At 55.8% G+C, this 13,738-nt stretch overlaps 4 protein-coding genes across 4 annotated transcripts; 3 read left to right on the top strand and 1 right to left on the bottom strand.

The window, feature by feature from the left end:
- Positions 1-4,164: 4,164 nt before the first annotated feature.
- On the top strand, positions 4,165-5,929 carry J4E85_005185 (uncharacterized protein; the record flags this gene model as incomplete). The annotated part of the gene is made up of 2 exons (XM_051469435.1): positions 4,165-4,693; positions 4,809-5,929. 2 exons carry the CDS (start codon positions 4,165-4,167, stop codon positions 5,927-5,929), a joined length of 1,650 nt encoding a protein of 549 aa, XP_051326266.1.
- Positions 5,930-6,842: 913 nt separating this feature from the next.
- J4E85_005184 (uncharacterized protein) lies at positions 6,843-9,143 on the top strand (the record flags this gene model as incomplete). Its single annotated transcript, XM_051469434.1, has 1 exon — positions 6,843-9,143. One exon carries the CDS (start codon positions 6,843-6,845, stop codon positions 9,141-9,143), a length of 2,301 nt encoding a protein of 766 aa, XP_051326265.1.
- A 287-nt stretch (positions 9,144-9,430) lies between these two features.
- Positions 9,431-10,363, bottom strand: PNO1 (pre-rRNA-processing protein pno1; the record flags this gene model as incomplete). Its single annotated transcript, XM_051469433.1, has 3 exons — positions 9,431-9,585; positions 9,638-9,788; positions 9,890-10,363. 3 exons carry the CDS (start codon positions 10,361-10,363, stop codon positions 9,431-9,433), a joined length of 780 nt encoding a protein of 259 aa, XP_051326264.1.
- Positions 10,364-10,688: 325 nt separating this feature from the next.
- On the top strand, positions 10,689-12,875 carry J4E85_005182 (uncharacterized protein; the record flags this gene model as incomplete). The annotated part of the gene is made up of 2 exons (XM_051469432.1): positions 10,689-12,680; positions 12,741-12,875. The coding sequence occupies 2 exons, from the start codon at positions 10,689-10,691 to the stop codon at positions 12,873-12,875; spliced, it is 2,127 nt and encodes a 708-aa protein (XP_051326263.1).
- Positions 12,876-13,738: the final 863 nt, after the last annotated feature.

Below are 13,738 nucleotides of genomic sequence, written 5' to 3'. Positions count from 1 at the left end.
CTGGATTCATGCGGTGCCTCGGCATTGGCGCGGGATGGTGGCCATGGAGGAACTTTCGGCGTCAGAGCGTAGGAGGACATGTTCGGTCGGACACTGCGGCGTGCGTGCCTCGTGCTCTCGAGTTCTCGACCCGGGTTTCCTTTGCTCGACCGCGGCGCCGCTCGCTTTTGGCTGTACATGTGAACAGAGTCAGTCGGCCCGTACGGCGGCTGATAGCGACGTCGAGTGCTCAGTCAGTCAGTAGTCAACATGATCGGTGAATACCAGGTTACTTGCAGCCGCGGGGACGCTACGGCTGCCAACTTGCTCGCTGTCTTTACGACTCTGAATTTACCGGTCCTGGACAAAGTTTACGTCAATAAGCTACTATAGTACGTCAGGTTCACATGTTCATGACAATTACCTGCTCGTCTACGCCCCATCCTCTGGTCGAGGAGAACTATCGAGCATGTACAACTTCACGCGCGTCACTTTCAATTGCGATCGTCGTGCCGACGCGCCCGTATGCCCAAGATCTGCGCTCGATCGGCGACTTTCCATACGTTGGGGAGCACAGTCACTAGCCGTCCATGGTCGGTTTGTCCCGCAGCGTTGCGAGACCCTGGTGCCATGAACACTTATGGTCTTGTCTCGCCGACTTGGGGAGATGTCGCCTGTCGAGGTCTCGTGTCATGGCCAGAGGACGGTCTGCAGAGATTTCGATGACCAGCCAAGGCGCGACGTGCCGAGTGATTTGCGATGAATGGAAGCTTTCGAAACTTAACAGCATTGAATAACACGGGTCTTATCCACCCGGAACCTGGTGCTAACCACATTCACGGTCGTTTCACCGCGGGCTTATCGTATGCCGATATTGTCGATAGAATCCCACGTGTGTCGGGCTGATGGTGAGATCCAGCCCGTAGCGGTGCGACCTCGACCGCCTGCTCTCAGGCCAGCTGCTTCGGCAATAGCCACGACGGCTCCAGAACGCGGACCTTTGGGAATTCCCACTTGCCGTCTCGACTAGACGAGACACATGTCCAACCGATGCCTTTCGCATCAGACACTGGCCTCAACAATGTCAAGGCGGTGTCTCGCAGGAAGGGTTGCCCTGGCTGGACCAGCACACCGCATAGCACATCCACATGCATTCAGCAGCAAGCACCGAGCATCAGTGTGGGGAAGAATTCCAGAAGCCACAGGGTCAGGGACCAGTCGTGCGGGCTCTCGGGAGATTACAGACGAGCTTGACCCTGCTTGAGCATAACGCGAATTTCGTTAGAAGCATGTCTGACCGTGCTTGAGACCCCGACGCGGTGGGCTCAGCGATCTGCCAGCTGCCTTATCGGGGTGACATAGCCGTTGTCATTGCCTCTTCGGCAATGGCGACCTTTGATGAGTTTCACAATTCCAGAAGACGACGTTCCCGGTATCGGTGCCTTGGGGACGGTACGTCAGATTTGTCAAGCCTTCAGGGAGGCACCTGGTGCGCATCCTACCAGCAGAGACACCTTGCAACTATTCACGTTGTGTAGTCATGCCCTCAATGGTTTCGGAAGCCACACTTCGTTTCTAACGCGTAAAAGTAACATTGACCCGCGGCATGACGGAACAAACGCAGGAACCTGAGTGGCACGGTCGACTAGCTCTGGTGTTGGTCAAGCCGGCACACATGGCTGTACTTCCGATAGACGTGCTAGCGAGTCAAAGGACACACCATCGCGATAGTCAAATCATGGGCGAGCGGGATGGAAGCCCCAACCCCGCCAGGCTGGAAAACTTCCTTCGAGAGGACGAAGATCAGGGCCTCGTGAGTCTCGGCCAATGACAAGGCTGAAGAAGTGGAGAGAGAGTCGAGTGGAGTTGTGCTATGGAAGCCATGCGTCGTTCCCCGGCGCCGAAGCTATGGCATGACCACGCCGCACACGCTAACTGACACGGCCCACACCACGGAAGAGCCCTTCTTCAACTTGAGTCGCATCAGGACCCTGTTGAGTCGTAAGGGAGCCCCGCTGATGTGGCCTTCTAGAAATTGCATCGTCTTGACATGAAGCAGTGAGCATGACGACAGTGGTAGGGCGAGCAGACGGCGCGAAAATCCCACGAAATCTTTTCCTGGAGTCACGATAAGCCCGCATGTTGTACGGGGTCTCACTTACCGTTTGTTCCTGCATTGTACCTGCAGTAGACGCTATTCTCGATCAATAAGCTCTGCAGTCAATGTGGGGGATGACGGCCAGGCGGATGCCATCGGGCCTGTTCGAGTCGACCAACGCTTGTCACGCGAAAGACACGCCGCTTTTACGAGTAAGCCACTTAGGCCTCGCCGGCGGCTTCATAACTTTGCACCCGCAGCATTCGATAGCTCGTTTCTATTTGTGCCGAATCTTATACGAGGCACCAACATGCATAACTCATACCGCGGCGGAAGTGTAAATGGTGAGGCATCCACTTCATCCGCGTCATAGCCAGCCAACTGCGTCTACTATCGATACCTAGATAGAGCAGCTTGTTGCTTTGTCTGGTACACCACCACAATCGGTCGCTGCACGAGTGGTAGCCGAAGTGGCAGCCCAACACCTGAAACACACTTGCGAGATGGATTAAGGCCGCATGTGCAGCTATATGACCATGCATCCCACCAACCGAATTTCTTTACACCCTTCGAAGAAGAATGGTATCGGTGGCGACTTGCAGAGAGCTGCACACGAGTATGTCGCACCATTAAGAATAGCCGTGTTTTCGACCACTGGGAGGGCGCGGATCCCAGGCCCTTCAGCTCGCGGGCAAATCACGCTCAACGGGGATCCTGTTCTCGCACCATGGCTTACGTTCCTGCGTAAGCCCGGCATGTCAAGTTCTCGCTCCAGTGTTGCGCGATGGGTGTGGCAATGGACCATTTTTCTACCCTCGCGTCGGGCGACTTGACGCGATACATTCCTACACCTCTGGGCATGCGTGGCTGGTGGAGTTGTTGTGGACATCGTGAGACACATCGCTCGTACGCTTCTGCATCGCAGGAAGGCGTCGCGAGTCTTGTGGTGTGCGGGCAACGTTGACGCCGGCCACAGCGCGTCCAAAAGCACTCAATCAACAACGACATCAGCATGCCCGGTGTTGCTTCTGTGATGCTGGAGGGTGGCACCGCGGGCGGTACGGCGTTGTCGTGCGTGACATATTCAGTGGAGCGCGCAGCGTCATCACCATCACGAAGAGCGGGAGAGACGCGACGCTGTATGGATGTTTCAAAACATAGTTCAACCGGCAGGGTCTCGCAGCTATCATTATCGATTGGCAGATAGGATGATAGGCTGAATGATGGCCGGGCGCGCTAATCTCGAGGCGAGTTGGAGGGCCGTCTGAAAGGGCATGCTGTGGTGTGGTTTGTCAGACGAGACGCAAGACACACCCGACGCTCGCCCAGTCATCGGCAGTATCACCCTTCGCTACCCATCACTCGCTGTTCAGAACAACGGCCACACCGTGGCGAGGCTCAGTTGCCTTCAGCTATTGCATCGTCTCCATTCGGAGAGGGCGGTAGAACCCACTACGTAGGCAGTGTGCAGGCCTTCCATCCCACCATGTGCTGTGCTGGCGACGTAGCCAATGCCTGGAGGCCTGCCGGAACCGCCGCGCACATCTCATTTCGCGTATAGCCCCATGCAGCTATGCATTGGGCGAATAATTTTAGGCCCAAAAACCCATGCATTAATGCACTCGCTGCTTTTGACGCGAGTCAAGGCTAGGGTCTAATGCAGGATCCCATACCTAGCTGGCTTGTGGAGCTGCGCTGCGCCCCGGCGCACTAGAGCGAGCCGTCCTTCTCTGTGCGCTCATCAGTTCTCTTTTTCACTGGCCTGCCCTTGATCAAGGTTCATCAACCACGTCCCTCTCGTTTCTTTCCGCCGTCGCCGTTCAGGTTTTCATCTTGGGTCTCATAATTTTGTGCCCTCACACTCTTTGATCTTCATTATCTATCTTAGTGACAGTTTCGTTATTACGAACTGGCCCACAGTCATTCCTTCGACTCTCTCTTATACTGTCCAGTATCCTGCCTTCAAGTACAACTAATTTGTCCTCGACATCACTCGATACAACTCTATCATCGACCCAACCCACGAACAACAACGTGTACGACGACGACAACTGCTACACTGAACTAAACACACACCTACACACGCAATGGAAGGCTCATATCCCATCCACCCTGCCCAGGCAATGCAATCGCCATTCTTCTACTACAACCCGGACCCTCAAGGGGAGAACACACGCCAACACGGTCACTTCACACCCCACCCATCCGGACAGGCTACCTTCCAAGCACAGAACATGTACTACCAGAGGCCAACGTCGGCATGCTCTCAGATGTCCTACCCTCAGACCGCCTACGCCAACCAGATGCTGACTCCCGTCGCATCTCCTCAGCCAATGTACCAGAAGCCAACGATCTTGATCCAACCTCAAGACTCGCCGTACCTTCACCCCATTGACACTGACTACTCGTTCTCGCCTGCCACACCTCCTCTTTCATCGTGCGGTAGCAACACCAGCAGCCCTCCTTCCACATGCGATGTCCTCCCTACACCGCTGCACGACATGTTCTCTGCTGAGGGTATCGAGGGTGTAAAGCAGGGCTGCGAAGGCGAGGTCTTCTCTGAGCTCCTCTCTGCCGGTCTCGAATGGCGTTCAGCCTCCCCACCCATGACACCAGGTAAGTTTATCCAATGTACTATTCGCATCGTCTTGTGCAAGCAATGTCGCTGCCTCGACGTTGCGTGGGCAACTCACTACGTGTGTGCGTGGACAGCGTTGCTAACTGCTTCAAGTCTACATCCAGCCTCCGTCGGCTAACCAGGGGTCCTACCTCCTGTCTGCAACTTCATGCCCCTCGCTTTCCCCATCACCATCACCAGTGCCCCGCTCTGCTTTTGCGGAAGCCGAGAACAACTTCTGCAACCCCCGCGATCTCACCGTCTCCGCCACTACCGAGCTTCCTATCGTCACACTTTGCCCCGGCGACGAGGAGCACAAGGTTGTCCTCAAGGGTGAGACTGCCAAGGTAGACAGCTTCGAGCCTGCTCAGTCGTTCCACTTCACCGGACTCCCTACTTTCGAGCCCCTGTTCGAGCTTGACTGCGAGGACGACTTCACTGGCCTGGTCAACTTCTCCACCGACAACGCCCACTTTTGCGGCAGCAAGCGCCAGCGCACTGACCTAGGTGCCTTTTCTCCCGAAGAGGACTTCCTCAGCGACGAGAGCTTCACCGACTTCGAGGAGGAGCTTGTCAACGGCCTGCCCCTTACCCCTGCCACCAGCGACTTTGACATGTCGGCCACTTCCGACATGAAGAGGCGTACAGTCAAGAAGGCTCGTTCCGAGTTCAGCGAGACCGAGTCGGACTACCAGGGTAAGCAACAGACATCCGGTGATGACAACACCATGTCTGGAGCATCAAGCCAACAAGAATCAGGTCAAGCCGAAAACGCTGTCGGCTCCAGCTCAGACGAACACGCCACTCCCGTCGCGCCTACCAGCCGTCGCGGTCGCAAGCAGTCGCTCACCGACGACCCTTCCAAGACCTTCGTCTGCACTCTGTGCTCGCGTCGCTTCCGCCGTCAAGAGCACCTCAAGCGCCACTACCGCTCTCTCCACACTCACGACAAGCCCTTTGAGTGCACCGACTGCGGTAAGAAGTTCTCCAGGAGCGACAACCTGTCGCAGCACCAGCGCACCCACGGCACTGGCGCTGTCAGCCTCGAGGTCATGGGCTCCGACTTCCATCACTCGGACATGCAGCACGGCCAACCCGGCGCGTTCGGCGCACAGGCGCCTTCCACCATGGGCGAGATCCTCTACAACGCCGCTGCCGAGATCCCCACATCAAGCTCAGACGGATCCGAGAACGAGTCTTCCCCCAGCCAGAAGAAGCGCAAGAGGAACGAGTAAACCTTCTTCTCTACCACACTTCTCCTTTCAACTCTTAACGACTCTTCATGACCCCCACAACACCTGGTAGAAGGATTATACATCATGCCACACGGCTGCTCGTCCACCCTCACGACATGGCTAGACAGGCGGCACCGATCTACATCAGCGGCTCGAGCTTGCACAATCTGCAGCTAAAACTCTACGCTTCCCTTCTCCCACTGTATTCTACATACCCGATCTGGCTGTACCAACATGCGAGATTGGCATTTTCTTCTCATCGCTTGGTTTTGCGTTTAGCACGGCTTATCGGGACTTCTGGGGCGGACCTCGGCGGACGGATAGATCTGGTGTTTTTCTTGGTTTCACTTTTACGACGACATGGCCATTACCCTACACCGGCCACTGTCGCCGCGTTACCCCGCTGTTTATCTTGCGCTTCCTACACTCGTTGTAATCGGGCAGCCTCATCTGAGCGTCCTCTGACATTCTGGGAATCTTCGCTTCTTTCTCATCACACACATGTAATTGTCAGACTTTTACAATCTGCTCAGCAATGCTTTTGCGTTCTTTGCGGCTCATTGTAGGTTAGAGGTGCTGGCACTGTCCGACTATCATACAAAAACACGTTACATACATACTTCCGATGCTTCTTCCCTGCATGTGACTACTGTGCCATCCATGCGAGCCGCGCGTTGTGCGCACCGTTGCTTTTCGACGATCAGCCGTCAGCGATGGGTGCAGGACGGGACCCTGATACCAAAATACACTATCGCGCTCGTTGCAAAACCCCACGGATCAACCTAGCGCGCGCAGACCCTTAGCGAGATCCAATCCACCTGCGTCTGTCTCATGCAACGAGCGGCACCGGGCCGTCTCAACTCCTTCATTGCTTTTCCCAGACGGTCGCCCGTTTCGAATCATTCGTTTTACCATGTCACCGTCATTGAGCGTAATTGCTTTAATCTCCGGAGGCAAAGACTCGCTCTTCTCCATTCTCCACTGCAAAGCCAACGGCCACAGCGTCGTAGCACTGGCCAATTTGCACCCAGCGCCTTCGGCCAATGACGATAAGGACATCAACAGTTACATGTACCAGACCGTGGGGCATTCGGTCATCCCACTCTACGAAGAAGCGCTAGGAATACCGCTCTATCGACAAGAGATCCTGGGCACCGCCGTAGACTCGAACAGAGACTATGCGACGCCTTTGCAAAAGCAAGAGCAGGATGAGACTGAAGACTTGGTTCCGCTGTTGAGAAGTGTCATGGAAGCACATCCGGAGGCAAACGCAGTGTCTACAGGGGCCATCCTGAGCACGTATCAACGGACGCGTGTGGAGAATGTTGCGCTCAGGCTAGGGCTGACGCCACTGTCGTATCTGTGGCAGTATCCGCTGCTGCCACCGTATACGCAATCGTCGCTTTTGCATGATATGACGACTGTAGGACAAAAAGCAATCATCATCAAGACGGCGTCTGGTGGTCTGGATGAAGACTTTTTGGGCCTCGATGTCGCCAATCACAAGACTATAGCAAGGCTAGCGAAGGCCATGGGGCGCTATGGTGATGCTGGTGACGGCGCGATACTGGGTGAAGGAGGGGAGTTTGAGACGCTGGCACTGGATGGGCCGAGGTCGATCTGGAAGAAGAAGATAGTGATCGAGGAGGGACCACCTGGGAAACTGGAGGGTGGCCAGGCGGTGCTGAAGATCGAGAAGAGTACGCTAGAGGAAAAGGTTGACGATAACGAAGGTGCTGGCACATTGAGGATACCCGAGCTCTTTGACGACGAGTTCAAGAGAGTGTTGGAAGTGACAAACGCCAGCAACCAAAATGAGCTTTCTGCGTCCACTGAAAAAGAGGGCACTGTTCTGTCTTTTGGGTCGCCCTCTCGAGTGCATCTCCCGTCCATAGTAGACCGACTACCCAGGAATACATTCAGTAACGCCTCGACCGTCTTTACATACTCCAACCTCTCGAGCGATACCTCTCCCTCTTCCTCACCCGATTCCCCTTCTCGCCAGCTCTCCAAGATCTTCCTCCGTCTCGACCATATTCTGAAGCGATGCCATGTTTCCAGATCCAGCGTCAACCACTGCACATTGCTCCTCCGCGACATGGCAGACTTTACAGTTCTTAATCCAATCTACGCTCAATACTTCAGCGGCGTGAACCCGCCAGCCAGAGCTACGATCGCAGTCGGGGACACCATGCCAGAAGACAGACACGTCATGCTAAGCGTAACCGCGGACAAGGACCAAAACGACCAAAACGGAAAGCTCCTTCACCCAGTGAACAGACAGGGCCTCCACGTCCAAGGCCAAAGCTACTGGGCACCCGCAAACATCGGACCTTACAGCCAAGCCATCTCCGCCCGCCTACCCCCCAGCAAGCAGCACCCCGAAAACGACACCCAAACCACCGGAGAAGTCGTCTACGTAGCCGGGCAAATCCCGCTCATCCCCGCATCCATGGCCGTCTACACAGAGCAAGGTTTCCGAGGTCAGGCTCTCCTTTCCCTCCAACACCTCTGGCGCATCGGCCGCACAAAGCGAGTGACATGGTGGACAGCAGCCGTGTGTTTCATTCCCGCTTCTGAGACTCCAGAGGGGGATGTGCGGACGGCGCAGGAAGTATGGAGGAAGCTTCATACCCCGCCTTCATCCTCGACTGACGACGACAACCACGAGGACGAAGACGAAGACGAGGATATTGATCCTTGGGACCGCCTGAACCAACATGACGCCTCGGCCTTCAAGGACTCTACGTACCGGGCGCCGATCCCTGATCGCTCTGCCATATCTACTGCGCAAAATCAAGGTTCGACCGGGGCTAAGGCAGAGATAGTCGTACCACCTTGTTTCGTCGCCCAGGTGTCTTCTCTGCCGCGCGGTGTGGATATAGAGTGGAGCGCTACGGGTCTTACGTCTCCTTCCATCGCATACGAGCGTGACGCCTCTGTTACCCAGTGCACTACTACGACGCCGGCGCACAGTCGGTCTCGTTTTTTTACGTTGGAGATCAGGGATGAGCGGGATGTGGAGGTGCTAGGGAAGCTGGGTGCACAGGGCTGGACGAGTGCTACGCTGTATGTTGGAAGGGGGTTTGCGTGGAATGGGAATGGAGGAGAGGGGGTGAGGATGGAGGGTGTGCAGTGGATTCCTTGCCAGAGGGTTTGGGGCGAGGAGGGGAGAGAGGTTTGTGCGGTACTTGTAGGAAGGCTGGATGCGTGAGGGAAGCGGGCAGTATAGATGTCTGTGGAGAGAGAATGGTATCGTGCAATCTTCGTGCTCGTACTTTGCCAAAACCGAACATGACCATGCGAGTATGTATGCATCGCTCGTAATTGCTTCTATAGCTATGTGATATTCCATCCATCTTCTTCCAATCGTCAAATCATGCCTGATGGTATAACAGCTTTTCCCAACCTGCCCGAGTCTCCGTAACGCCGTGTAAATGCCCGATATCGCGGTTGCCATTGCTTGGCTACTATGCAAGATTTCTCGCTCGTGTGCATCGTCTAGAACCTCTCCTTCATACGTCCGGCGACTGTCCGTAGGTTGCCGTACACCTTGCTTGGTTGTTGACCCAGGATCAGGCTGACAATGGCTTCGCGCGCGATGTGGATGTTCTTGAAACCGCCGAGGATGTGGATCTTCTGGTCTGCTAGGACGACTGGGGGTTGTTAGTAATCTGGACAACGGGGGTATTCATGTCATGGACGCACCTCGTGTTCTGCTGGCGTTCTCGATGGCGAACTTGGTCTTGCCGTCCTTGCCTGCAATGCGGCCAATCGCGCGGCCGAGATGCTCGCCCTGTAGGGTCTTGACGTCCTTGATCTCAAAGGTCTCAATGTAGAGATCGTCGAGTCGAAGCAGCTGTGAGTCGTCAGTCGAATATTCTCGAATCGAGGAGTCTGGCCTGGCCAAACCCAGTTTGAATAACCGCCAGCTCAGGTGTAGGGCTTCGTATCACTTACCGCAATGGCATCATCCGTGTCAAAGCCCAGCGTGAAGGCCTTTACAAAGTCCTCTCCCTTCTGCAGCGCGCCTGTGTCGGTTGTGGCGTTGGAGGTGCGCAGTTCGACGGCCTTTGCCTTTGTGTTCATGCGGACCTGCAGCTTGAGGTGCTCGACAAGCGGGGGGTAGATCTTGGGCCACGAGTTCTTGAGGGGCGTCATCCTGTGGGGTGGGATGGGGACCTTGCGCTGTTCGCGGCGGAAGGCGAGGGGTATCGACTTGGCGGCGGGGAACTTTGGCTTCCCGCTCTCGTCCGTCATGGGCATGTCGTCGTCGGTGGGCGCTGGGGCATCGTGCGCGGCGGCGACGGGGTCGAGGCTCATGGAGATGAGGTCGCCGTCGCTCTCGGTCGGGAGCGGGACCGACGACGCCTCCATGGTGACATCGTCGGCAAACTCGTCGGGCCTGCGCTGGAGGGCGGTAGGGGCGGGCATGCTGGCAGCGGTATGCGGTATGCGTATGCGTATGCGGTATGCGAAGTGTAGGCGGGCGTGGATGCTGGAGGTGCTATCGATTCGCGACAATGTGGGGCTGCTCAAGAAATTTGGCTGAGGCGAGCGGCAGTCGTCCCGAAGCGGGCTAGCGCCTGTCCCTCTACCGCGAGGCCTTCTTTTTGCATGTGCATGGGTAATGACGTGAATCTTGTATTCCAACCACCCGCCCGCCTGTCCTGCACTGCACACGGCACCCTCTCTCCGCCCACACACGTCCGCACACCCCTCGCTTGCCGACGTCGACCATGTACCCGCCGCGATTATCATGAACAAGAATGTAGGCACGCTCGGCTTCCTGTGGCGCGCCGTCGCTGGCCAGCCGCTGATCCACGGCGGCCGTGTGCTTCCGCGCGAAGGGCTGGGGGCATGGGCACAGGCACAGGCACAGGCGCAGTCGCCATGGCGGGGAGGCACCCAGAAGCGCTCCATTACCGCGAATTCGCATGTCTTGGGGCTGCCGACCACCTCACCGTATCCCGGACACGCACCCGGTCTGCTGCTGCGAGCATCGTCACCCCGCACCGGCCGTCTCCAGCAGAGTGTGGCTGGCACCGTCTTCTCGGCATGGCGCAGAAACGCATCGTCCAAGGCGGGCCGAGCGCTGGAGAGGAACAGAGGCAGCGACCGCCGCAACAAGAGTTCGGCGACGAATGGCTCCTCCAAGACCAAACCAGAGCCCACGGGCCAGACACCGCAGTCCTCCAAAACACCGCCGCCCAAGCCCAAGCCCGAAGCATCAGGTGCGCCAAAGCCCCTCCTCGACCGTCTCCCGCACCACCTACCCCACATATACCGCCCCAGCAAGGCTGAACTGCTCGAAGCTGCCTCGGGCTTCTGGTCGCGCATAAAGATCCACTTCAAGTGGCTTACCATCCGAAGCACCCGTCCCTTCAATGCCGATGAGATCTACGCATTGTTCTCGTGGATCATCGCCGCCCACTTCCTCTGGATCGTGCTGGGCACTACAACCTTCTTCATGCTGACCATCTTCTTGATCAACACCGCCTTCTCACAGGAGACGATTGCGAAGTGGATCGGAAACTACTTGACAAAGTCCTCAGGCATAAAAGTCGTCTTCGAGACCGCTGTAGTGCCCAAGTGGGGAGACGGTGTCATTTCTTTCCGCAATGTCTTTGTCTCGCGACGCCCCGGCCAAGGCAAAGGAAAGGTCAGCAAGGGTTCACAGACCGAGATGGCTGCTGCCGCCGCCGCCATAACCCACCAGGAAAGCGACACTCCAGACGCTGTCGAAGAGAAAGCGGAACCCGAAGAAGACACCAACTACACACAATTCGACATCTCCATCGATACCGTCAACGTCACACTGTCTTTCTCAAAATGGTTCAACGGCAAGGGCCTGTTGAAGGACGTCGAAATCAAGGGTATCCGCGGTGTCGTAGATCGGACGTCAGTGCAGACAATCGAGGGCGTGGATCCCAGGTCATACAAACACGAGCACAACCCGGGCGACTTCGAACTCGAGTCCTTCAAGATGGAAGATCTGCTCGTCACTATCTACCAGCCCAACGGCTTCCGCCCGTTCTCCGTCAGCATCTTCTCTTGCGACCTCCCTCAGCTGCGGAAGCAATGGCTGTTCTACGACTTCCTCTCTGCCAACATGATGTCCGGATCCTTCGACAACTCGCTCTTTACCATACATCCCAGACAAACACACAACTACACTGGCGCCCAGTTGAGCAGCGGCCGCGACAGCGAAGACGGCAGCTCCTGGAAGAAGCATAGCCGGATTCGTATCGACGGCTTGAACATCGACCACCTCAACAGGGGCTTTGAAGGCCCCTTCTCGTGGATCCACGAAGGCAACGTCGACATTGTGGCAGATGTCATGTTCCCCAATGACGATGACGATAGTATTGCAAAGGTCATGTCCGACATGTACGATCGTGTGGAAGCTACCGTTATCCAACAGCGCAAGCACCATTTCTCTGACCACGCGGTACACGGCTTCGATGAGCATCCTGAAGACAAGTCGCAACCCCACGAGGAAACAGAGGAGGACAACCGTTATATGATCATGGACATGCGTGTCCATCTCAACGACGTGCGCGCCGCAGTCCCAATCTTTACCCGGGACATTTCTTACGTGAACAACGCGCTCGTACGACCTATTGTGGCATACATGAACTCAAGTCGCACCTTCATCCCAGTGAACTGCAGGGTTGTGAAGAGGGTTAGTGAGTTCGACGGCAGTTGGACCCTCTATGATAGCGGGTTAATGGAGGAGGTGTCAAAGGAGGTGAGTCCTATATTCATTCCCCTTGCTGCCCTCTAGAAACGAGTCCTAACACATGCTTAGATGTACGATGCATTCGCCCGCGACGTCCTCGAAGATCGAACCACACGTAAACGACGCATAAAGAAGGTGGGCATTTGGACACTGCAGCTCGCAGCTCAAGCCCTCTTTCTTGGTCTCGCCGGCAACATCGCATAAAGATACCCTGATAGATTGGATGAAGCGGATGAATCTCTTCTTTCTGTAATATAAATGGCAAAGCAAGGCGTTCTGGCGCATATACATACACACGGCTGATGTGGCTGGCTAGCCGAAGTAGATGAATGGATGAAATGGGCAACGAACTTGGGAGCTCTTAGAGCAGCTGCCTACGATGAAATGATAGACATTCTTATTCCCATCTATCAAAATTTTCCACTTCGAATCCATTGTACAAACAGGGCTGCTCAGAGCCCCGTGCTGATGTCGTGCGCCAGCGTCAGCGTTTGAGGATCTATCTTTCAAAGCGTGACGGCCATAACACGCCAACCTGTGCCCATTACACTGCTTTCACTTCAAGAGACTTGTAGTGTGAGTGATGCATGGGAATCTTCACCGATGAGATTGCCCTCAATAGCCAGCCCTCGCAGACACGCTCGAACCGAAAGAGCTACTACCAGCCGTTCCCATACCACAGATCTGCAGAATGGGTCGGATGACAGCGGAAGACACGTACTCTGGGGACAAGTGGGACCTCACTCTCTGCGGGTGATAGTGGATCGGTCGATGGACGTTGCGTCCTATGCTCACATCTGCGCGTTGTCAAGAAACCTCAAGAGGCATACCCAGAACGGCAAACGATGCAGCTGCAGGGCGTTTTACGACAATATCGAGGTCAGACGTGTTTTGTGTCGCCTTCCTAAGGCGGCGTACTACTAACCAAATGCCATCGGTACTCTCATCTCGACTCGCTTCGTCGGGTACCACATCTAGAGGCCTAAATTGCTACTACTAGTTTTACGATCCATAGTACTGTCGCTTTGAGCTCGACGTGGGACCAAAATACATACCAGGTCTGCGGC

This window comes from Alternaria conjuncta (genome assembly GCF_024043145.1).
Source record: "Alternaria conjuncta strain BMP 0040 chromosome Unknown scaffold_7, whole genome shotgun sequence".
In the NCBI taxonomy this organism is placed as follows: domain Eukaryota; kingdom Fungi; phylum Ascomycota; class Dothideomycetes; order Pleosporales; family Pleosporaceae; genus Alternaria; species Alternaria conjuncta.
The sequence above is the reverse complement of the archived record's forward strand: the minus strand, read 5'-3'. Positions and strand labels throughout refer to the sequence as shown.